Below are 23154 nucleotides of genomic sequence, written 5' to 3'. Positions count from 1 at the left end.
TGGGGAAATTAAGTGATTTAATTTTAAATCCAAGTTTCGGACAACAGAAGGGTTCACGCCACTGTATGCGACTATGAAGTAAACTGAACAGACAATAATTGCTCGATGTTTCGGCGAGAAAGAGCACCTGAGGCTGGGGGCAGGAGAGGGTTGGAGGAGGAGGCACTGTTTGAGCCAAGTCTGGAAAAACATCAGGATTAGGGGAGACAGGGGCGGGAGAGGCTGCCGAAGTGGGGTGTGGACCAGGCTAAGAGGAGGTGGCATCCTCCCACCCTGCCCTGGCACAGAGAGCTCCTGGGGAGCGGGCCTGGGGTCCTGCTCCCCTCCGCACGCCTGCTGCAGGGACGCAGGGGGGCAGTTTGGGACACGAACGGGCAGGGGCACGGAGCCGGCGGGACTGAGACACTGAGCAGCCAGGGCAGCACTCAGTGCTCTCTGCAGCTCTCCTGGGCTAGAGCAGCTACTCTCCCCCTCGCCCCTTCACCCAGCCAGCCCCTTCTGTCCTCTGTGCTTTTCCCTGGAAAGCAACAGTACCCTGCTCAAGGCTGGAATTCTGGGACCCTCAGCAAGTACCTCACCTTCTCTGGGCCCTATTTAAAGGCCTGACCCTGCACTGAAGGGCATACCAAGGTCTAGGCACATATCCTGGCAATGGAAAGGAGACAGGGCCTCAGCCCTGGGTACATGTCCTCCTCTCCAAGCTTCGGAAACATCCTAGGAAGACCAAAAGAAGCCCGGGCCAGGGCTGTCAGGTGGATGGATCTCCTGGGTTCATTTAGTTCCCTCTCTGAGCTGGCTCACCCTCCTCTTCTGGGAGTTCAGACAGGCCCAGGGGACTCTGTAGAATACCAGGCCCCCGCCCCAATGCTGAGGTGTCAGACAGAAAACTGGGGCAGGGCTTCTTTGGGGGAACATTTCAGTGTGTTCAGGCCAGCAGGTACTCCACGAAGGATCTGTACGTAGCAAGGGTGGAGGTCATGCCATTGACATCTTACTCCAGAGGCCTGAAGTCCTGCTGTCACCTACAGCCTGCTCCTAGGGCTGGAGATCACACGGTCCACCTCTCACTTCGGGCCTCCACGGCCTGTACCAGGCCCTCACCCAGGACGGCCAAGTCCTCCAGGATCGCTTCCACATTGGGCACCATCACCAGCTCCCCACCTTGAGACATCACCATGCGCCCCTTTGTGTTGGAGGCCTAGGGGAAGCAGAGAAACGTGGGCCGAGGCATCACAAAGGCACACCAGAGACAACACGCAGGGGGCGGAGGGGAGTGGCAGCAGAGGCGACAGACCCGCGGGACACATGCTTCACACCTGACCCACGGTCACTCACAGAGCACGCCCCATACAGACGGGCGTGCCCACATGGAACCGCACGTACACACTTGAACACACGGTTATCACCAGCCAGCACACCTTGAAGGGCTGGGGCTGGAAGCTGCTGGGCTTCCAGAGAACACCGATCACCTCTCCACCATGCTGGTCATAGAAGAAAAGGGCCAGGTCCCCAAAGGCCTCCTAGGAAAGGGCAGGACACAGATAAGACCACAGGGGGACACCTGAGAGTCACCTCCATGGCCCCAGGTTCACCTGGAAGTCCCCTCCCCAGGTGTAGTCAGCCCTTTAGGGCCTACCCTGAGCTGTGCCAGATAGAGCTGAGGAGGGTCATAGCCCAGCACAGGCATCAGGGAAGAGGGCCCCGGCTCGCTGAGCAGGCCACGGCAGAAGGAGGCAGCTGGGGAGTCCACGGCTTGGCGGTGCCGGGGGATGTGGCGGGGAGACAGGCGGATCAGCACATCATACATATCCAAGGGCGGCCGGAACGCTGTCTGAGGAAGGGTAGGGAGGGGTCAGCAAAGCCCACTGGGAGTTGGGAACTGGACCACAAAGCCTTCTACATGCCCACCTCGCTTTCCTCCTTCCCTTTTGTCTGACCTCCCCCACCCCCGGCCCCACTTACGGGCCCAAATGCTCATCTGAAAGTGGGAACACCAAGCCCCAGCTGGGGTCGGCTTCACGCTATCAGGAGGAACACAGGCTAGGAGCGCGAGGGCTAGAGAGAGCCAGGGCCCTGGTTCTCCTGCAGGCTCCCCCACTGTCAGGCACCGTGGGCAGCTCCAATGCCCTCTCTGGATTCAGTCTCGCCAAACCAGGGGACAGAGCGTCCTGTGACAGCCCCTACAGCTCCAGACTTCCAGTGTTCAAAGGCAGAATCCCCAGAACCCCAGAGCCACTCTTGGTCAGGGGCTTACCCTGATGTCCCCAGGGCCCCGGGGATCCATCAGCTGCTTCTCTAGGACAGGCAAGGCCTCAGCTGCCAGGACCACAAGCTGCTGTAGGACCTGGGGGGTACACATACATCAAATAGATCAGACCTAACCATGGGTCTCTTTTAGGCCAGGCTGGGCCTACTTTTTCCTTGGGGGAATAAAAACACAAATTTGGAGGTAGGGATGGGATTGCACCTGGGGCGAGGGTCCATCCTGTGTCCATATAGAGTTTTTACGATCCTGTGGGGTAACGATGACCATGATCGGGAGTTGTGTCCGAGTCGCCAGGAAGCCACTGCGGATCTCCCCCTGCTCCTCCACTGTGAACAAGAGGGGGTCCTGGGTCAGCCTGTTCCTTTCCCCGGACATGCTCTACTGCCCCAGGTCTTCTGGTGGCCCATCACAGGGATTTTTCCGACAGCCCTCCCCCAAAAGACAAAGGCAATGAAAAGGATACCATGTTTGCCTCCACTGGGTGGGGCACTAAACTCCTAAGCTCAGGCCAGAGGCAGAATTTTCCACTGCCTGGCACCCCAGTCTAGTTTCCGGGCTTGCACAAGCTGAGGCCTGCCCCTGACCCCCTCCCACCCTATGCTCCCACACACCTGGGGAATTAGGAAGCTGACACCCTCCTCTCTGCTGGGACCAGGAGCTCCTCATGTTACAACTGGAAATCATCACCCCCACTCCCTAAGAGGTCTGGGCATCTACTCTAATCTGGGCCCTTCCCTGCTCCCCACAAGACTTCTCACCTGGTGTTCAGGGTCCCCCTTCTACTCTCCTCTCCCCTTCACAGCCCCCACCAGGTAGCCTGCTTACCACCCCTAGTCCATCCTGTTTCTGATCGTCATGTGAGCAAACCATAGCTCTACAGCCTCAGAACTCGCTAAAGCCTTCAACTGGGCCTCCTCCTCCTCGTAATTCCCCACCCCAAGGCCGGCGGGGTCAGGCACAAATATCTGTGAGGAGGAAGGCGCACACACACAAACACCTTGCAGACTGACAGGGAAAACCCCATGTGCCCCACTCTGCACTCCACAAACCGTCGGTCCTGCGGGAGTCGGACCCCAGTCCTACCACTTACCAGTGAGCTCGTTGTTGAGGTTGACAATAAGGGGGTTGTTCTTCCAATCAAAGGTTGACACCAAAAAAAGAAACCGAAGGAAGCCCACCTGTGGGGAGCTGAGAAGAAAGAGTGAGCAAAGAGTCTGGGCCCAACCACACATCCCAGGGCTTACCCCATGGTCTAGACACCCTAGACCCCTCGGCAGGGATTGTCTCAGAACCCTTTCCATCACCTGTTTCAGCTACCCTCTCCCATTTGGACTGAAGGTACAGCCTAAGGGATGAAAACTGGCCCCAAGGGGAACTTTCTGGCTAGGGAAAAGATGGAGGGAATCACCTGGGAGGGGTGAAGGGTTCAGGGTGCAGGAAAAGAGCAGCAACCAGCAGGTCCAGGCTCTCATCAGTGAACCCCTCACCCAGAAGCTGGGCGCGCACCCACCGCTTGGCCAGCCGTGCCACACCTGAGAAGGCCGGGTGCTGCTGCTGGAGCCTGTGGAGGGGGAAGGGTGTAGTGGCAATGAGCCTCAGGCCCTGAGGGCCCAAGAACAGTATTTCAGCTCCACCACCACCATCGACCCAGCCTTTACCCAAAGTTACCCTCTGTGCTAACACATTCTATACAGGATCTCACGTATCCCTGACTAACGCCAACAGGTTGGTCCTATGAAATTCCCATTTTAGAGATGAGAAATAAGGTCCTGCCCAGAAGGACATAGCCAGTGAAGCGGCCGGGCGAGGGTTCTAGAATTTGTCTGACTCCATAACTCATATCCCCATTACACCATGTGGCCTCCCAGAGAGACAGGTGATCATACCCGTGCAAGGCACTGGTGAGCAGGGGCAAGTGCCTCGTGTCCCTCTCCAGGCGGAGGGAGGCAGGTGTGTCCCTCAAGGAGATCATCCCCTCAGGGCTCCGCATTTCCCTCAGGATCTGGGGCTCCCGCTGACAGGCCACACGAACCCGGAACACGAACCCATCCTGTTGAAAGAGGGTGTGAGGTGGGAGATACGGGTTAGCCTGGAGCACGCTCACACCCCAGCTCCTCCCTCCCTGGGGAATCCCGACCCTGCCCCAGCCTAACCTTGAGGACGTCCGTGTGCGTGGCTGTGGCTCGACACTGCAGCCCATGCTGTTGTGTTAGCAGCTCCGCCAGGCGCAGCTGAAAGGCAGCTCGGACCCGCCGTATGGCCTCAGCGTCCTGTGGCCACTGACCACTGCCCTCCAGGTGACATACCACTAGGAAGAAAAGTAAGAGGTCTCAAGACTGTGGGCTGGAGTGGGAAAGGTTCCTCTCATCCCTCCCAAGAAAGAGGCGCCTCACCGGTCATGGGCTCCACGTATGCTGGACAGGGCTTGTCGGGCCGGGGTAATAGCGAGGCCCGCTCTCGAAACTGCTCGTAGAAGGAATAGGCTGGCCGGACTGGGGTAGGTGGGAACACCTATGGAAGAAGCAGGGCTGAGGAAGGGGCCTCGGACTGGGAGAGAGTGAACACAGGAATTGGAAGGGGGAATACTGGGTGGGCGGGGAGGAGGCGAGGGGTCACCAAGCAGAAAGGGCTCCCTGTCCCCTTGCACCTCACCTCAGTGTAGCGCAGCACTGGGTGAGCTCCCTGCACGGCAGACACAGTCAGCGGGAGACCTTCCAGCCCCCACAGCAGGCGGCTGAGGTCATCATAGCAACGCACGGCTGCTGCCAGGGCCTCCTCACCTGTGTTGGAGGTCTGAGAAGGAGAACACAGTCAGGAGACCAGGACCCTACAGAACCCCCCCACCCCAACCCCACCACCACCGTCTGGGATTTTGCCGCAGCTCAGGCTGCCGTAGAGCCAGCACCCCCTCTGCTGGACGCTATGGGAAGTGCAGTCTGGCTGAGGTTGCACGTGCTCTCCCCCCACTACCTGATTCCACCGCCCAGGCTACTCTGCAACCCCTGGCCTTGACCCCAGCCCTGACGCACGACCCTTACCTCTTTTGGGCTTTGGATCAATGCGTCCAGAAGGCCCCCCACATAGTGGACACAGGTATCTGGGATGTTGGCATGGCTGGGAAAGGGGGACAGCACAAAGTCAGTGTGGGCATTGAGCCTATTGGAGTAAGCTACTGGACATTAGCTGCTCAGCCCAAAGCCCGGGCCAGACCCTCCTAAAAGGCTCCCCAGTCCATGGCTGCTTCCTAGCAACCAGATGCTAACACTCACAGTGCCAAAAGGTGAGTGACCACCTGGTGGGGAATAAGGCGCTTCTGGGCCATAGAGGCTGCCTCCCAGACCACAGCTTCCCTAATGGCTCCATCCTGGAAACGCCGAAGCTCTGAGCGAGATCCCCAGAACTGGCGGAAGTCAGCAGCCTGAGAAAAGGCAATGGGTGGTAGAAGAAATCAACAAAGATGGGCTCTGTCAAAAATCCCTGACAGGCTGCAATCCAAGTGGCATGAGGATAATCCACACCACTTCTGCCAGTACCCAGCGTGGACTTCCCAAGACAGGGCCAAATCATCCCCCAGACTCCAGGGCTCCTCACCTCAGGCTGGTTGGCCTCTGGACCCAGTTCGAGGACACTGGTCAGCCCCTCAGGCCGGAGGAGCAATCCCAGCGTCAGGGTCCCAGAGTCTCTGTGCTTCGGTGGATCTTGGCTGATGTCCCACTACAGGGTTTAAAAAAGCTGAACTCAACCCAAGAATGCCCCAGCTTCGTCTAGAAACCCACTTTCCAACTAGGTGGAAAGATCTAGGGGCGCCGGGGTGGCTCAGTCAGTTAAGTGTCTGCCTTCGGCTCAGGTCGTGATCCCGGGGTCCTGGGATCAAGCCCCACATCAGGCTCCTTGCTCAGTGAGGAGCCTGCTTCTCCCTCTGCCTCTGCCCCTCCCCCTGCTCGCACACGCACACTCTCTCTCTCTAGTGGATAAAATCTTTTTTTTTTTCCTTTTTAAGATTTTATTTATTTATTTGACAGAGACAGAGACAGCGAAAGCAGGAACACAAGCAGGGGGAGTGGGCGAGGGAGAAGCAGGCTTCCCGATGAGCAGGGAGCCTGATGTGGGACTCGATCCCAGGACGCTGAGATCATGACCTGAGCCAAAGGCAAATGCTTAACAACTGAGCCACCCAGGCGCCCCTAATGGATAAAATCTTTTTAAAAAATTAAAAAAAAAGAAAGATCTAGCTAGAAGAATGGTGTGTCTTTTGTATCCCCTGGGACCCTGGATCTAGTCCCCCTTAAGCCCACAAACTCCCCAACCCACAGCACCTCACCTCTGACACTGGGGGCCGAGAGTGGGCCAGCAGGTGCAGGCGGGACCCCAGACCCTGCTCCAAGAGGGTGGTCAAGGAGCCCAAAGCAGCTGAAACATAGTCCCCACCAAGATCCTGCAGCTCTGGCCACAGCTTTAGCCGGTGACATGCTGCCTGTAGGCGACTCAGTGGATGGAGACTAGAGGGGCACAGAGGGACAAAGAGACAGAATGAGGTGCTGCTGACCCCAAAGACCACCTCCCACCCCAAAATGAGGAAGATCTGAACACCGACCTGAGCACCTCTGCCCCATCACTGTAGCCCCAGGGAAAAGGACCCACTGACATAGCCTGCCAGCCCTAAACTTACTGCAAGACGTGGTCAAAAGCCCGGATCATGGGTTTGGGAGTCATCAACAGAAGCTGGAATCCGTCATCAGCTCTACCGTCCAGCAATGCCATAGACAGCCGTGCCTCATGCTGTACCTGCGGCCACAAGATAAACAGGGAACTCACATGTGAGACTATCACCACTATACCCCTCCCTTCATTGACCTGAGGGCTCAGACCAAGAGACATGCCTGACCTAAGCTCTTTGGAGAGGAGTTGCTGGGGCTCTGGGACTGGCAGAAGGGACAGAATCTGGACTGGGACATCAGGGGTACCCAGGAGTGGGGGACAATTGGTACCTGGTGGTAAGTAGAGGCAGTAACATCAGCACAGAGGTTGAGATAGCCTGAGGAGTCCAGGAAGACAACAGGGAAGGCCTGGTGGAAGTCAGCCAGGGCCGGCTGGCACAGAGAGAAGCCAGTCAGGGTTGGGGCCTTACCTTCAAGCCTCCTTGCCCAGTCCCAGCCCTGCCCCACTCACCAAGGAGGGATCTGAGCTGAGACATAAGCTGATCCCGTTGACTGTCAAATCTGTGGTGGCTGAAGTGAGCCAGAGAAGGTGGGTGTGTCAGAAGGTATCCTTTCCCAGGGGACCCAGCCCTAATGACACTCTCCCTCTGGTCAGGTGGCTGCAACTGCCTGCCTCTAAAATTCAGTTTGCTCAATTGTCTGATGGCAAGAAACTGAATGATCCCTGATAGGATGAGAGGATTCACAGGAAGAGTGGAACCCTTGGCCTTTCTGGGTCTAGCCACCTTACCCAGAAACTGCAACACACTCCTCAGGACCTGGTAGCCGCTCATAGTGGTGTGGATCTTGCGTGTGGACACAAGGAAAACAACCAGCATGGAGACAAGGAACCCACTGAACCCTCCCAGGCCCTGAAAAAGAGATGGAGAAAGAGGTCCAAGTTCAGGCCCAGCCCGCCACTCAGTGAGGCAGGGAAGCTCAGCCACTCCCAACTCACCTTGTCCAGTTCCCGCTGCCGCAGCCAGACCTTCAGAAGTGCCACACCATCCCTCAGCCCCAAGGCTGAACCCAGGACAGTAGACAGCAGCTGCACGTGGGACTCAAGGGTCACGTCCTGCAGGACCCATGTGTTATAGTGGGGGGTGGGAGGCTCTGGGCTACCTGTGGGAGAGGGGAAGCCATGGGAGGAGAAATCCCAACATCTTTCCCTTCAGCTCCACCTGGATACCACTGCCTGCTTACCATCCCCTGGGGGACTCTGCCCTCGGTACCAGGCAGAGCGCACATTGTTCTTAGATGGCAACAAGCGACACGGACGGAAGAAGTCAGGTGGAGGGCACGGATGCAGACGTACGGTGACCAGGCGCTCATCCTTCCCTGGGGGGAGACAGGGAGTGCTGAGATCCTGCCAGGTGGGCCCCTGGACCACTCTCCTCCTCCATGAGGGCCCACGTCCTCCCACCTTAGAATCTGAGGTCCTTATACCTTCCACTTCAAACTTGAGGCCCAAACTCCTCACCTTGGACTTGAGGTCCCCACACGTCCCCCACTAGATCTGTCACCCCAGACTGTGCCTTCAGCCCAGTGTGTGCCTCTCACCATGTGGCCGAAGCAGCAGTGAGGGTTTCAGGTGGCAGCCCCTGGTGTAGGAGAAGCGAATACAGCCAAAGAAGGGGTCTTGGCCCAGGTGGTGAGCCAAGTGGGCCAGGTAGAGAGCACGCTTGCGGAAGTAGCGCTGGTTCAACCCATCCTTGTCCTGTAGGATCTCCTGGTGAGGGTCAGAAGAAGGGAGAGACGACCAGGCACATAAGTGCTTGTTGTTAGAGAACTTAGTGGCCAGGATGAAGCCAACGTGCAACACAGTTTAGAAACCTCAGGGATCTTTGCTGGCCAGAGTGTCTGAACCAGGACTAACAACAATATAGTTAGTTCTCAGATGAGGAAGGCAAAGTTCAAACGGCAGCAACTGACCCAAGGGCACATTTAAGCTGCCCTCAAGAAGACAGCAGAAGAGCAAATTTTGTTTCTTTGTTTGTTTGTTGTTGTCATTAAAGATTTTATTTATTTATTGGAGAGAGAGAGTGCGCACAAACAGGGGGGAGAGGGAGAAGCAGGCTCCCCACTAAGCCAGGAGCCCAACGTGGGGCTTGATCCCAGGACCCTGGGATTACGACTGAGCCGAAGGCAGATTCTTCACCAACTGAGCCACCCAGGCACCCCTGCTCTTTTGATTTCCAGTTCAGATTTCAACCCTCTGGCAAGTGACAGGTGGGAAAGAGGGACCCAGGAATTTGTAGGTGGTGAAGGAACAGGACCTCATTCCCCAAATACTGGACCTCACCCTGGGCATGGTCACTGCCATGTCCACGTTGATGTCCGGCCGGACGCAGGTACCCAGAAGGTAGCTGCCCACAACAGTGACCTGGGCTGGTGGCAGGAAGTGGAAACAGCCCTTCACGGTATAGGGCACTTGGTGGAGGGGTACTCGAACCCCAGCTGGGAGCCAGGTCTGGTCAGTCAGCTGTGGGGAAAGAGACAGTGATACACAGTAATCTGATTGTCTTCCTGATGTGTCCTCCTTGATGTCTAGTAGACATCTCAAATTAAACACATCAACACATTTGAAAACAAACTCCTGCTTTCTGTAAACATGTCCCCCTCATTAAGGCAACTTCACACTAGTTGCTCAAGCCCAAAACATTCAAATCACCTTGACTCATCTCTGTTAAGAACACCCATTTCACCTTCAAGAGCATCCAGACACTGACCACTTCTTTACTTCTCCATCCTAGTCTGAGATGCCACCACTTTCCAGATGATCACCACATAATAGGTTTCTAACTAGTCTCCCTGATTTTACCTTTATCCCCCTCCATTCTACTTTCTTTTTTTTTTTTTTTGAAGATTTTATTTATTTGTCAGAGAGAAAGCATGAGCACAAGCGGGGGAGTGGCGGGCAGAGGGAGAATCAGGCTCCCTGCTGAACAAGGAGCCCGATGCGGGGCTCGATCCCAGGACCCTGGGATCAGGACCTGAGCTGAAGGCAGACGCTTAATGGACTGAGCCACCCAGGTGCCCCTCCATTCTACTTTCAACACAACAGTCTGAGTGAACGTTTTTTGGGTTTTTTTTCCCTAGGCAAAGCCCTCCACTCGAGACCTTTGTTTCAAACTTTATTCCCAGGCTTCTTCAGCTTAATTAGCTGCAAAGAATGAATTATGTATAAGCAAAAACTGAAAAGAGCTGCAGTGTCCAAGGGGCTTGGGCTTAAAAATATTAGAGATCTAGATTTTATCAGATCCATGAACAAAATTTTTAAAAGCAGTCATAATATAAAATAGCAGCTCCCAGTAACTTCTTCAAGTTTTATCTTCTTCAGAAGTTGACTCAATTCAGTTTGCTTCATTCTTGGAAGCTTCATCACAATTCTCCACAAGATCTGGAACTTCATCATCATCCTCCTCTCCGGTAGCAGGTGGTGCTTTTCCATCCACACATTGTTTGGGCAGAGCTTCAGCCAGTCTTCTTCAACTAGTCAGACTGTCTGCACCAAGTTGGTTTAAGATACTGGGTGGCATTTCTGTCAGCTGCTTTGTCCCAGCGTGGCCTGGAATGGTGGAAGTGTTCACTGCCAGCGATGCCTGAATTTTGGGGGTGTTAAAGTGGATCACTGGTCCTTGGTTTGTGAACATATTCACTTCTTCAATACCACAGATATTGTTTACCCCTAACTTCTTTAAGGAGAACTGAAGTTTCTTATCATCTGCTGTAGCTGTTCTATGAAACACCTTCTTCTTCCGGTGAGCAGTTCCTTTCCCACCAATGCACACTTGTGCTGGCAGTTTGTCGAGTTTCTCCTGGTTCATGATAGTTTCTTTCATCTTGTTGGAGCAGAAATGGGACCGAGAGGGGGAATAGGGCTGGTGCTCAGGGAGTCTCGGGAGGACCAGCTGAGATTAGGTGCACGCACGCGGGGACGCAAGATGGCAGCTAGAGCTGAATGAACGTTTTTAAAATGAAGTTAGATCACATCACTGCTTTACCAAAAAATGTCCCATCAGTGGTTTCTCATTTCACACAGAGCAACAGCCAAAGTCCTTGTTTCAGTGTACAAGGCCCTGCATGAAATGCCTCCTTCCTCCATTGCCTTTTTGCCTTTCTGAACGCATCTCCTATTTTCTCCTCATTCAATCCAAGGAACATGCCAGACTTACTCCTGCCTTTGAGCCTTTGGTGTTGGCTATTTCCCCTTCCTGGCATGCTCTTCCTCCCTTAGATATCTATATGGCTGACTCACGTCCTTCAAATCTTCACCCTAATGTCACTTCAATGAGGCCTACCTCAACCATCCTATTTAAAATTGCAAACCACTCCCATTCTCTGATATCCCCACAATCCCCTTACCTTGCCCTTTCTCTTTTGCCCATGGTGCTTACCACTTTCTAACACTGCCACACAGTTTACCTGCCACGGTTATTTTCTACTATCCATAAGCCCAGCACTAGAAAATAGACCGCTTTGTTCACTGACGTATCCTAAGAATACAACTACTGCAAGGAACGTAAGTGTTTGCTGAACAAACGAACACATGGTTGACTATACTTCCAGTTGAGCCTCCTGGCAGTGAAAATGAGCTCCCTAGCACCCCACCCCCTCTGGAGAAGTGCAGGCCCTGTTTCAGATGCCCAAACTGAGGACCTCTCCGGGGCTTTCCATTTCTTCACACTACCTGCCTTACCTCTGTCTTAGAAGTTGAAGGCACCTTCAGGACCCGCTGGTTGACCTCCCGTAGGAAAGCATCGATCCGCTCCTTCTTCTTCTCTGGTAGCCTCACTTCCTTTAGTAGCTCCTCTACCTGAAAGAAAAGACAGGGAAGAGTCCTTCAGCCTCAGGGTCCAGGCCCACCCCTCTAACTGAAGCCCCAGCCACCCAATAGTACCTGTAAACGAAGCAAGCTGGAGTGGAAGAGACTCTCAGTCTCCCGAAGGCGAGTCAGCTCCTCATTGGTAGGCTCCTTATACAGTTCTGCCCGGCTAAGCTTCACTGGCTGCAGGAAGCCCTCCACTGGAGACCCAGCCAAGGCATGCTTCTTTGAGGACTCCTTCTTTCCCTCCTTGCCTATGCCTTCCAGAGCTAGTTCCATCACCTGTGGCCAGTGAGGAGAGCAGCCACTGTGAGGTCACAGATGTCTAGCATCCACTGCCTGAAGTGCCACCATGATAGGATGTGGGCAAAAGCTTCACAGGCTCCTTTTCACTCTTTTGAATGGGAGTCAGACTGTAAAACTCAGGATTATCATTACTTAGAAGAACATTACTGAGCTCTAGGCTGAAAACTCCTTGAGTTGAGGCCTCCTTGTCTATGTGACAGCACTAGCATGGAGCCCTGCCTGGAGTTGGGGGTAGGGTTAGTTGTTCACTGAGCCCTGACCTAAGCAATGCTTGAGCTCCTTGTATTTCTGCTATATGCATCAGGGAGCTTCCTCTTTTTCTGGGTTACTCCTGGGAATCTGCAAATGCCGTCTCCACTCTTGCTCTATCCAAATCCTGCCAGGTTCTACCCCTGTCAGGAAGCCCTGACTATAGACTACATCAGTATAAGTGGTCAGTGTTGGAAAGAACTAGGACCTACTGCCTCTGTAAAATATACTCAGTAAATCATCCAATCCTCAGTAATCCCGGCAGAAAATGTACACTTGAAGGGAATTCCCTGAGCTCAAGATTCCACACTTAATATACCTATTCTGTAAGCAGGCTTCACACCCTGGTCTGCAGGATCCCAAACCTTCTCCCCTACAGCCCTGGGCCCCGCCCCCACTCCACGGTCCTACAGGGGTGAGAGCCCTACTGAAGGGTTCCAGAAGCACCACCATGTGCCCTCTGTTACAGCGGCGAGGACAGAACCGGGCACAAGAAGTTAGATCTCGCACAATGACAACGAGGAAGACCTGGTTAGGAAAATGACCTGGTTAGGTCTCCTCAACTTCCAGGTGCACAGCTCTCGAAGGAGTAAGCTCAATAAGCTTTACTGCTTCTATCCAAATAACGCCAGGTTCCATGTCCCCTGAGTGTCTCGGTGCCCTAGACTGGAAACGTGGTGGAATAAGGCTCTTCCAGAAGGGACCGCCTTCGCGCCTCTCGCCGGCGAGCTGCCAGTCTCTGCCACCTCTGGCACGTGGAAAGCCCTCCTTCCTCCCAGACAGCTCACCCACCTCTGGCTCCCCAGCAGCTCCGCGATTCTGCGCTCCCGCAGGCGCCGGCCCCATAACTCTGGGGCCAGGTCTCGCTCCAGCACTTCCGATTCAAAGCCCAAGTTCTCGGCACAACTTCTTCCCACGTCGGCAAAGGGCCAAAGCCCTCCGCAGAATAACCGAAACCTGGCAACAGAATTGCCAGAGGTTTGCGGTAAACTCCCCGCACCGCGTGGGGACAAGCCTCGTGCCGCAGGACTCCGCCCAGTTCCAGAGCCATTGGGTGAGTGCCCGAAGAATCGCTGGCCATTGGCATCTGTTACTCCCCAAGACCGCCCATCATGGGGGAGGGGCCAACCTGGGTTCTCCCATTTACGGTCTCTTTGCGACGCCACACCGGAAGCCTGTCTGCAGCTTCGCGGTCGCTTTCTTTTCCTCACTTCCGCAGCTTGCGTCGAAAGGAGGAGGGCGGAGCTAGTTTTGGCCCTCGACACTGTTGATGCACACCAGTGATTCCTATCCTTTTTTTCATCTACTACATTTTATCAAATAAACAGTTTAGTCAGTTCTATCTTAAAAATATGTCTTAAATTTATTCATTCTTCTCTGTCTTTAGTGCCAAATTTGGTCCAAATCACATCATCTTGTGCCTAGATTATAATTGGTTCTCTTCAGTTTATTAAAATTTTCCAAATCTACCAAAACATTGTATTAATAATATAGTGAACTCCTTCACCTATCCATCATAACTTAGTGTTTGTCTTGGGCGCCTGGCTCAGTTGGTTAAGCTTCTGCCTTCCCCTCAGGTCATGATCTCAGGGTCCTGGGATCTAGTCCCACATGGGGTTCCCTGCTCAGCGGGGAGTCTGCTTTTCCCTCTCTCTCTTCCCCTCCGCCTGCTTGTGCGCTCTCTGTTGCGCACGCTCTCTCAAATAAATAAAATCTTAAGTTTAAAAAAAAAGTGTTTGCTTTTGTCAAATTTGTCTTTATGCATTTACATACTATTTTGCAAAACCACGGGAGAATTAGTTGCACACATCCCTGAAAACTTTCGCATATATGTAATAAGAACAAGGGCTGATCATAGTCCAATTATAAAATTCAGGAAATTTAAGCTTGATTCAGTACTATTCAAATTTTGCTGATTATCCAAAAAGTACCCTTTACATAGTAGCATTTTATTTCCTGATGCAACATCATGCATCAGTTTGGTTGTCATGTTTCTTTTCTCTCTCTTAATCTAAGAACATTTGTGAGCTCTCCTTTTTTGGTCTTTCATGATAACATTTTTTTTAAAGATTTTATTGATTTATTGATTTATTTCACAGAGAGCTAGCCAGAGCAGGAACACAAGCAGGGGGAGTGGGAGAGGGAGAAGCAGGCTTCCCGCCCAGCAGGGAGCCCCATGTGGGGCTCGATCCCAGGATGCTGGGATCATGACCTGAGCCGAAGGCAGACGCTTAACGACTGAGCCACCCAGGTGCCCCTCATGACATTTTTGAAGAGTATAGGACAGTTTCATTCAATAGTTTTTTTGTACAGTATGTGTATATATGCATATATGTAGTTATAAGTGTATATACAATATACATATGTAAAAATTACAGACACACATGCATATAGAATTACATCTATGCATATAATTACATAAGCATATGATTACATATATATAATTACATATATACATATAGAAAATTACATAACGGTACAGCTTGAATATTCATATACCAAACATACCCATGTAACCAGCTCCCAGAAAAGAAACAACATTTCCTGAACCTTTAGAATTTCCCCTCACTCTACCATCTAGTCATTATGTCAACAGTAACTCCTATCCTGACTTCTAATAGCACAGATTAATTTATTAATTTATGCAATAGTTTGTAAAGGAATTTTTCAGTGGTCTTCAATCCCTTTCCACATGGTTGCCAGAATGAGTGTTCCAAAACTATCATTCTACCATGTCACTCTCCTCTTAAAAATTCATCAGTGCCCCCCCGGCACCTGGGTCGCTTCAGTTGGTTAAAAGTCCGACTCAGTCTCAGCTTGGGTCTTGATCTCAGGGTCCTGAATTCAATCCCCATGTTGCAGGATTTTTTTCTCCACCGGTGCCCTTGGTTTTTGGTCACACCTCTTCGAAGAATGAAGAGATAAACCAGACAGAGTGGTGGGCAGCAAAGCAAGGTTTATCGAGTGATAGCAAAGTGACAGTACAAAGCTCCCAAGGAGGGAAGGGACCCCAAGGGGTTGCCACTGGAATTTCTAAGTCTAGGGGTTTTTATGGACTTGTTGGCGGGCTGTTTTAATCTGATTAACCCTCCCTGTGCCTGTCATCCAATCAGGTTTTTGTCCTATGGGAAAGGGTGGAGGTCTCCTTCCAGGGTGGGTGTAAAATCCTCTTACGGGTAGTTTCCTCTTAGGTCCCCGCCTGCCTGCCTTCCAACTATCCTTCATCACCGGTGTTGGGCTCCATGCCCAGCATGGAGCCTGCTTAAAACAAAAAACAAAAAACAGGGGCACCTGGGTGGCTCAGTCAGTTAAGCGTCTGCCTTCAGCTCAGGTCGTGATCCCAGGGTCCTGGGATAGAGCCCGGCATCAGGTTCCTTGCTCAGCAGGAGGCCTGCTTCTCCCTCTCCCTCTGCCTGCCACTCCCCCTGCTTATGCTCTCTCTCTCTGTCAAATAAATAAATAAAATCTTAAAAAACAAAACAAAAAAACAAAAAACAAAACATCAGCAGTGGCTCCCAATTATACTTAGGATGAGATATGAGTTTTTATAAAGCCTCAATCAGTATGGTCCTTTACTGCCTATGCCATCCTTTTTCTTTCTTTTTTTTTTTATTAAAGATTTTTATTTATTTATTTGAGACAGAGAGAATGAGATACAGAGAGGATGAGAGGGAGGAGGGTCAGAGGGAGAAGCAGACTCCCTGCCGAGCAGGGAGCCCGATGCGGGACTCGATCCCGGGACTCCAGGATCATGACCTGAGCCGAAGGCAGTCGCTTAACCAACTGAGCCACCCAGGCGCCCTCCTTTTTCTTTTTTAAGATTTATTTATTTATTTGAGAGAGAGAGAGAGCAGGGGGAGGGGCAAAGGGATAGGGAGACAAGCAGACTCCCATCTGAGCAGGGAGCCCTACTGGGGCTCAGGGCTCGATCCCAGGACCCCGAGATCACGACCTGAGCCAAAATCAAGAGTCAGATGCTCAACTGACTGAGCCGCCCAGGCGCCCCATCCATTTTCTTGATATACTCCACACCTTGCTCACTTAGCTTCAGCAAAATAAGCCTTCTTTCAATTCCCTGGTTATAACAAGTTCTTTCCCATCTCAGAAACTTGAGCCAAGCTGTTTGCTCTGCTTGGAATGCTTTTCCTTGACTTTTTCTCTTTTTCAACCTTCAGTTCTCAGGATTAAGTATCACCTATTTAGTTAGGCTTTCCCTGACCATCCAATCTGAAATATGTTTTCCCTTATCCAATGATCCCATTTATTTTCTTTCTTTAAAATAGGTTTTTGTTTTGTTTTGTTTTGTTTTTTTTAAAGATTTTATTTATTTATTTGACAGAGACAGAGACAGCGAGAGCAGGAACACAAGTAGGGGGAGTGGGAGAGGGAGAAGCAGGCTTCCCGCTGAGCCAGGAGCCCGATGTGGGACTCGATCGCAGGACCCTGGAATCATGACCTGAGCCGAAGGCAGTCGCTTAACCAACTGAGCCACCCAGGTGCCCCTAAAATAGGTTTTGATTGTTTATCAGTTGTCTCTTTGTCCTTGACTGTAAATTCATGAGAACAAGGACCAGGTCTACATAGCCAATGCCTAGCACACTGTAAATACTCAATAAATGTTTACTGAATGAATGAATGAATGAATGTAACTACTGTGAACCTTCCAGTCTTGTCTCTTACCGTTGTTTCTGTCAAATTTTATGACCCAGCCATATTGACCTACTTGGAGTTTCCTTACTTATCCTGCTTTTTTGTTCTGGGCCTTTGAACTTGCTGCCCTTTTTGCTCAGTGTTTTGATTCTCCCCCACCCCCACCCCCACCCAACTTTATTGAGATATAATTGTTGGATAACCTTAAGTTTAAGGTATACAATGTGATAATTTGTTACATGTATATGTTGCAAAATCATTACCACAGTAAGGTTAGTTAACACATTTAACACATCTTTCACCTCACATAATTACTATTTATTGTTGTTGTTATGGTAAGAACATTTAAGGTCTATTCTTTTAGCAATTTTCAAGTACACAATACAGTATTGTTAACTATAGTCACCATGCTGTACATTGGATCCCCAGAACTTATTCCTCTTATAACTGGAAGTTTGTATCCTGTAACCAAAATCTCCTCATTTCTCCTACCTTTACCTCCTGGCAGCCACAGTCTACTCTGTTTCTACAAGTTTGGCTTTTTTAGATTCCACATATAAGTGAGATCATACAGCATTTGTCTTTATCTGACTTATTTCACTTAGCATAATGCTCTCAGTGTTCATCAATATTGTCACAAATGGCAGGATTTCCTTCTTTATGGCTAAAGAATGTTTTGATTGTTAAGGAAGGTTTCCTGGAGGAGATGGGTTTGTGCTAAGTCTTGAAGCATAATTTGAGTTTGAATTGACTGAGAAGAAGCAGCTCTGTTGAAGTCTGATTAAGCACTGAGGAAGATCAGAGAGCCAAGAGATAAGTCAACCACTCATTCCACACTGGATGACACTTAAGAAATGGCAAGCACTGTGTTCAGTGTCAAAGATAAAGAGATAAATAAGACATGATGATCACAAGCCAGAAACCTGGAATTATGTACTTGCCCTCACATTTTACAGGTTGGTCCCTCTATTCAATTTCTTTTTTTAATCCAGCTTTGACCTTTATTCAAGAGACCAGATGGGTTGCCCCAGGATCCGGTTGCCAGCCCTGAGGCCAAACAAGGCTGGAAACCCACATCTGGCCCTGCTCTGCCCTGAGCTGCAGCCTCAGCCCCCAGGATCCTGCTTGCCACCACCTCAGGTGCAGGAGGAGGGAGCCCTCGGAGAATTGGATGTTACTATTGATTCATTTAAAAAAAGAAAAATACAAAACCAACCAAACAAACTCACTCTATTGATTTGGGACTTTTTCTTAAACAAACAAACAAACAAAGAAAAATACACTAGGACTCTGTGTTCTTCATGACAGGTGGGCCTGGGGGAAGGGCAGCATGGACCCCCCCCCACACACACACACAGCCGCATAATTTCTGTATAATCCACCATCTGGGGCAGAGGGTGGGCACATGGAGGCCCTTGGCCCCGGTATTCATTCTTTTTTTTTTTTTTTTTAAGATTTTATTTATTTATCTCGACAGAGAGACAGAGAGAGAGGGAACACAAGCAGGAGGAGTGGGAGAGGGAGAAGCAGGCTTCCCATTGAGCAGAGAGCCCAATGTGGGGCTCAATCCTGGGACCCTGGGATCATGACCTGAGCCGAAGGCAGACGCTTAACTGACTGAGCCACCCAGGTGCTCCCCCCGCCCCCCCCCCCCCCCCCGCCTATTCCTTTAAATGCAACTTCAAAGAGGTTTATTCTGCCTTTGTCCTGTCTCCATTTAAAATTTGCATTTACCCCTGGCTCATCTGGTTGCTCAGTTGGTAGAGCTGGGGACTCTTGATCTTGGGGGTTGTGAGTTTGAGCTGACATTGGGTGTAGTGATTACTTAAAAATAAAATCTCGGGGCGCCTGGGTGGCTTAGTTGGTTAAGCGACTGCCTTCGGCTCAGGTCATGATCCTGGAGTCCTGGGATCGAGTCCCGCATCGAGTCCCGCATCGGGCTCCCTGCTCGGCAGGGAGTCTGCTTCTCCCTCTGACCCTCCCCCCTCTCATGTGCTCTCTCTCTCATTCTCTCTCTCTCAAATAAATAAATTAAAAAAAAAATCTTAATGGACACCTGGGTAGCTCAGCTGGTTAAGTATCCAACTCCTGATTTTGGCTCAGGTCATGATCTCAGGGTTGTGAGATCAAGCCCTGCGATGGGCTCCATGCTGGGCGTGGAGCCTGCTCTCTCCCTCTGCCCCCCCCCCAAATAAATAAATAAAATAAAATCTTTTTTAAAAAACTGCATTCACCCCAACATTTTCAGTTTTAGGCCCTACTTTAATCACCTCCATTAGTATTCACCAAAACTTGCAATGATATTATTTATCTAGTAGTTACTTGTTTTTGTGTGATTCAGTCTCAGCCACTAGGATGTAAGCTCCACGAGGGCATGACTAAATCATTTCCATCTCATTCACTACTGTATCCTTGGCATTTAGCATAGGGCCTGTCACATAGCAGGCACTCAATAAATATTTGTTGAATGAATGAATGGCTCTTTCTTAAGAGCACCTCAGAGTCTGGGAGAAAGATGTAAACAAATAATTGCAGTATAGCATTGAAGATGATATGATATGCACGGATTGCTATGGGCATGTTAGATTAGGAATATTACAGTACTTCGGTTAAGAGCAGTCATGCTTAAGTGGGATGGCCAAGATTGAACTCCAGGTTCTAACGTTTACCCACTGGGTGACATTGGTAACTTTCTTAACCTTTCTAAATCTTATTATACTCAGGAAAACAGATGTTCTAGTATGGATGTCATGCATTTTTTGACAATTAAACAGGATACTGCTTGTAAAGGGCCTGTCACATACTGATGCACAGCAAATGTTAGCTATTATTATTAAAGAAAGATTGTGGCTCCTTAAAAGCACTAGTTGACTTACACGTGTTAACATACAGAGAATGAAAAAAAAATGTTGGTCCCCTAAAAGGAGTCATTCTAGAAGGTCAGAATTAACCTCTCTAAAACAAACACTCCTATCTTTTCATTTATCTTTCAAGATTTCCATATCTTTTCTCTTTGGAAGAAAGAATCAATTCTTCAGAAGAGCTCTGGTTGAGGGGCGCCTGGGTGGCTCAGTTGGTTAAACGTCTGCCTCAGGGTTCTGGGATCGAGCCCCACGTCGGGCTTCCTTGCTCTGAGGGGAGACTGCTTCTCCCTCTCCCTCTGCCCCTCCCCCTGCTGTGTGCTCTCTCTCTCTCTCTCATATAAATAAAAATCTTAAAAAAAAAAAAAAAAAAAAGCCCTGGTTGAAGAGTACCAGGTGATGCGGTAGACTGAGGGTAAGTGGCCTGTTTTCTTTACCACCAGAGGGCACCAATCAGTCAAGTCATTTTACCTGTCATTTTACCTTTCCCACGCTATGGGAAAGCTGTAGGAAGCTGTTTCTGCCATTCATTCTTCTGACAAATATATATATGGTTTTTTTTTTAAAGATTTTTTTTAATTTTTATTTATTTGAGACAGAGAGAGTGAGAGAGAGAGAGAGCACATGAGAGGGGGGAGGGTCAGAGGCAGAAGCAGGCTCCCTGCCGAGCAGGGAGCCCGATGCGGGACTCGATCCAGAGACTCGATCCAGGGACTCGATCCAGAGACTCGATCCAGGGACTCGATCCAGGGACTCCAGGATCATGACCTGAGCCGAAGGCAGTCGCTTAACCAACTGAGCCACCCAGGCGCCCCATCTGACAAATATATTTTGAGTACCTACAACGTGCCAAACATCATGGTAGCTTGTATATAAAAAAGAAGCTTGTATAAACAAGACCTGTCATCCTTATGAATTTATAATCTTGAGCACCTACTGTGTGTCTGAGAGGTTCTATTAGACATGGGGGTGGAGGGTGGGGTTCAATTTGTTGTTGTTGTTACTGATTGTTTTCCTGTTCTTGGCTGTAAGCCTATGAGAATAATTACTTAGTGTCTACTTTGTGTCAGTGTGCTGGTTGCCCTGGATCCAGGCATGAATAAGACACAGTTGCAACCTACTGATAAACAATGTCTTACCTGCTAGGATAAAAAGGCATGAGACAAATTCTAGACTTCCTCTGACCTGAGAATGGAGAACCTTAGTACACACCTCGTTATCACACTAGGCTATGAGCCCTCTAGACAGATATATGTTTCTTAGCCATCTACCTTAGGGCCATGGTCATTGCAGATATTTACTATGAATTTATGAGTTTATTTAAACTCAGCTAGCAGCTTCTGGTCTGGTTGTCAGGTGTATGTTACAGTGGGTTAGGCTAGGGATCTACCATCTTCTGGGGAAGGGTGGGACTGTGATGAGTTACTGAGGGTGAAATGCTTTGAAGATGAACTTTCTGCCTATTTGTCTACTCACATCCTTGTTATTAAAGGTGTCAACATCGTCTCCCACGTTTCCAGGTCAGCAATCTTCTTGTCCCTAAATTGAATGGTAGAGGAAGGGAAGTCAGAATGGTTGAGGGGGTGGTAGCCAGAATACAGCTATGCCTTAAATTTTTTTTTCTTTAAAGTTTCTATTTATGGATCATTTACCATGTGCTAGTCATTGTGTCAAATGCTGTATATAGATGATCTCATTTAATATTTACAATAGTTCAAGTTAGGTGTAATTAACCCTTTATTACAGAAGCTGATGAATAAGGAATGGATAATGTAAATGGTGGAGCCAGGGTTGGAACTTAGGATCTTTTTGATCTCAAAATTCTAAATGTGTGGAACTCTCATAGTATCCTGACTTTTCTAGGAAACGTTTCAGCAGTTACCACAGGACATGCCTTTCCAAGAGAACAGGTTATTCTAAATCATGAAGATTTAAGACTGTCTCCTCATCTCACTTCAGTTATGATTATCTTTTTTCTTTTTTAAGATTTTATTTATTTATTTGACAGAGAGAGACACAGCGAGAGAGGGAACACAAGCAGGGGGAGTGGGAGAGGGAGAAGCAGGCTTCCCGCGGAGCAGGGAGCCCGATGTGGGACTCGATTCCAGGACCCTGGGATCAGGACCTGAGCTGAAGGCAGACGCTTAATGACTGAGCCACCCAGGCGCCCCAGTTATGATTATTTTAAAAGTCCCTCAGTTCCAGGTCGGACCTTCAAGCTGAAAAGGATCTATAGGGAGTCAAAGTTCAACCATAGTATTTTTTTTTTTCTTTAAAGATTTTATTAAGTAATTTCTACACACAGGGTAGGGCTTGAACTCACAACTCCGAGATCAAGGGTCGCGTGCTCATGCACTGAGCCAGCCAGGTGCCCCGATAGTACTTCATTTTACAAGTAACTGAGGGATAGCCAGAGCACTTGCCCCAAATCACAGGGAAGGGCCAGGAACCCAGGTTTATTTAGTCTGCGTTTCTACTTCCCTCTTTATTTCCCACAACTTCCTCTTTGTAGTTAAGAAGAGAAGCAGAAGCTGGTCTATCTGCCTTCCCCATTTCTTGGGTGGGAATCTTCTCCCCCACCCCACCCCTGTGGGTGACACACTGCCAAGGACACACGGGCTTGAGGGCCCTGCACAAAATATGTCGGGACACTTGTTCCCACGATAAGACTCATAAACTCAGCATATTCTTGTCAAGCACCTACTGAGTGCAGGGACGGCGGACTTTGTGTCACGGGGAGGGGCCTGTAGAGGACCAGGGCTCGACGGCGGATGGCTGTGGAAGCTTGTGGACACCCACACATCGGGAGAGGAAGGGAAGGCGCTGACAGCTCTAGGACCAGTAGTCCCTTCCCGGGAGCTCCCAAGGAACCGCGGCGTTCAGCCGCACAACCGTCATTTTGGGGCCAAGGGCATCCCTTGTGGCTGCCCTCGGACCCCACAGCAGCTTGGCCCTTTAAGGGCGGGGGACACGCGTCGGCGTCACAAAGCGCCGCCACCGCGCCGGGTGGCGGAAAGGAGGCGGGGAAGTGAGAGGAGGAGGGCGGGGGGGGGAGGGGCGTGCGCACGCGCGTCTGGCCGCCCGCCTCCGAGAGCCGCCCTCCCTCCCGGCGCGCGCCCCTCCTCCCTCTCTCCCTCCCTTCTTCTTCTTGGCTCCGTCGCTCCCGCGGCGCGAGGCGCTCTCGCTCTTCTCCTCCTCCTCCGTCGTCGCCCCTCCCCCCGCGCAGCCGCCGCCGCTGCCGCCGCCGCCGCCGCCGCCGCCGCCGCGAGACCCCCGCGCGCCGCGCGCCCCCCGCCCTAC

General features: G+C 50.7%; 1 protein-coding gene across 1 annotated transcript; it reads right to left on the bottom strand.

The window, feature by feature from the left end:
- NOL6 (nucleolar protein 6) lies at positions 1-13448 on the bottom strand. Its single transcript, XM_035016472.1, has 26 exons — positions 13136-13448; positions 11864-12070; positions 11663-11779; positions 9266-9445; positions 8524-8692; positions 8167-8301; positions 7922-8085; positions 7715-7835; positions 7436-7494; positions 7255-7356; positions 6936-7051; positions 6588-6765; positions 5858-5980; positions 5536-5684; positions 5305-5380; positions 4919-5059; positions 4660-4777; positions 4420-4574; positions 4153-4316; positions 3675-3827; positions 3357-3454; positions 2468-2592; positions 2255-2344; positions 1637-1831; positions 1419-1520; positions 1-1198 (listed from the first exon to the last, which is right to left on the bottom strand). Exons 1-26 carry the CDS (start codon positions 13187-13189, stop codon positions 1049-1051), a joined length of 3441 nt encoding a protein of 1146 aa, XP_034872363.1. The 5' UTR covers positions 13190-13448; the 3' UTR covers positions 1-1048.
- Between the last annotated feature and the right edge of the window lie 9706 nt (positions 13449-23154).

Source organism: Mirounga leonina, unplaced genomic scaffold (assembly GCF_011800145.1).
Source record: "Mirounga leonina isolate KUSES-001 unplaced genomic scaffold, KU_Mleo_1.0 Mir_170, whole genome shotgun sequence".
NCBI classification, from domain to species: Eukaryota; Metazoa; Chordata; class Mammalia; order Carnivora; family Phocidae; genus Mirounga; species Mirounga leonina.
Note: the sequence above shows the minus strand (reverse complement) of the source record. Positions and strands in the feature narration are given on the sequence as shown.

Bases quoted from the DNA above. Each gene is read 5' to 3' on its own strand.
- NOL6 (XM_035016472.1), bottom strand. From the start codon at position 13,189: ATGGGGCCGGCGCCTGCGGGAGCGCAGAATCGCGGAGCTGCTGGGGAG. The intron at 8,302-8,523 runs GTGAGAGGCACA...GTCTCCCCCCAG, and splicing joins ACTGCTGCTTCGGCCACATG to GGAAGGATGAGCGCCTGGTC. The intron at 5,685-5,857 runs GTGAGGAGCCCT...GCCTTTTCTCAG, and splicing joins CAGAGGCCAACCAGCCTGAG to GCTGCTGACTTCCGCCAGTT.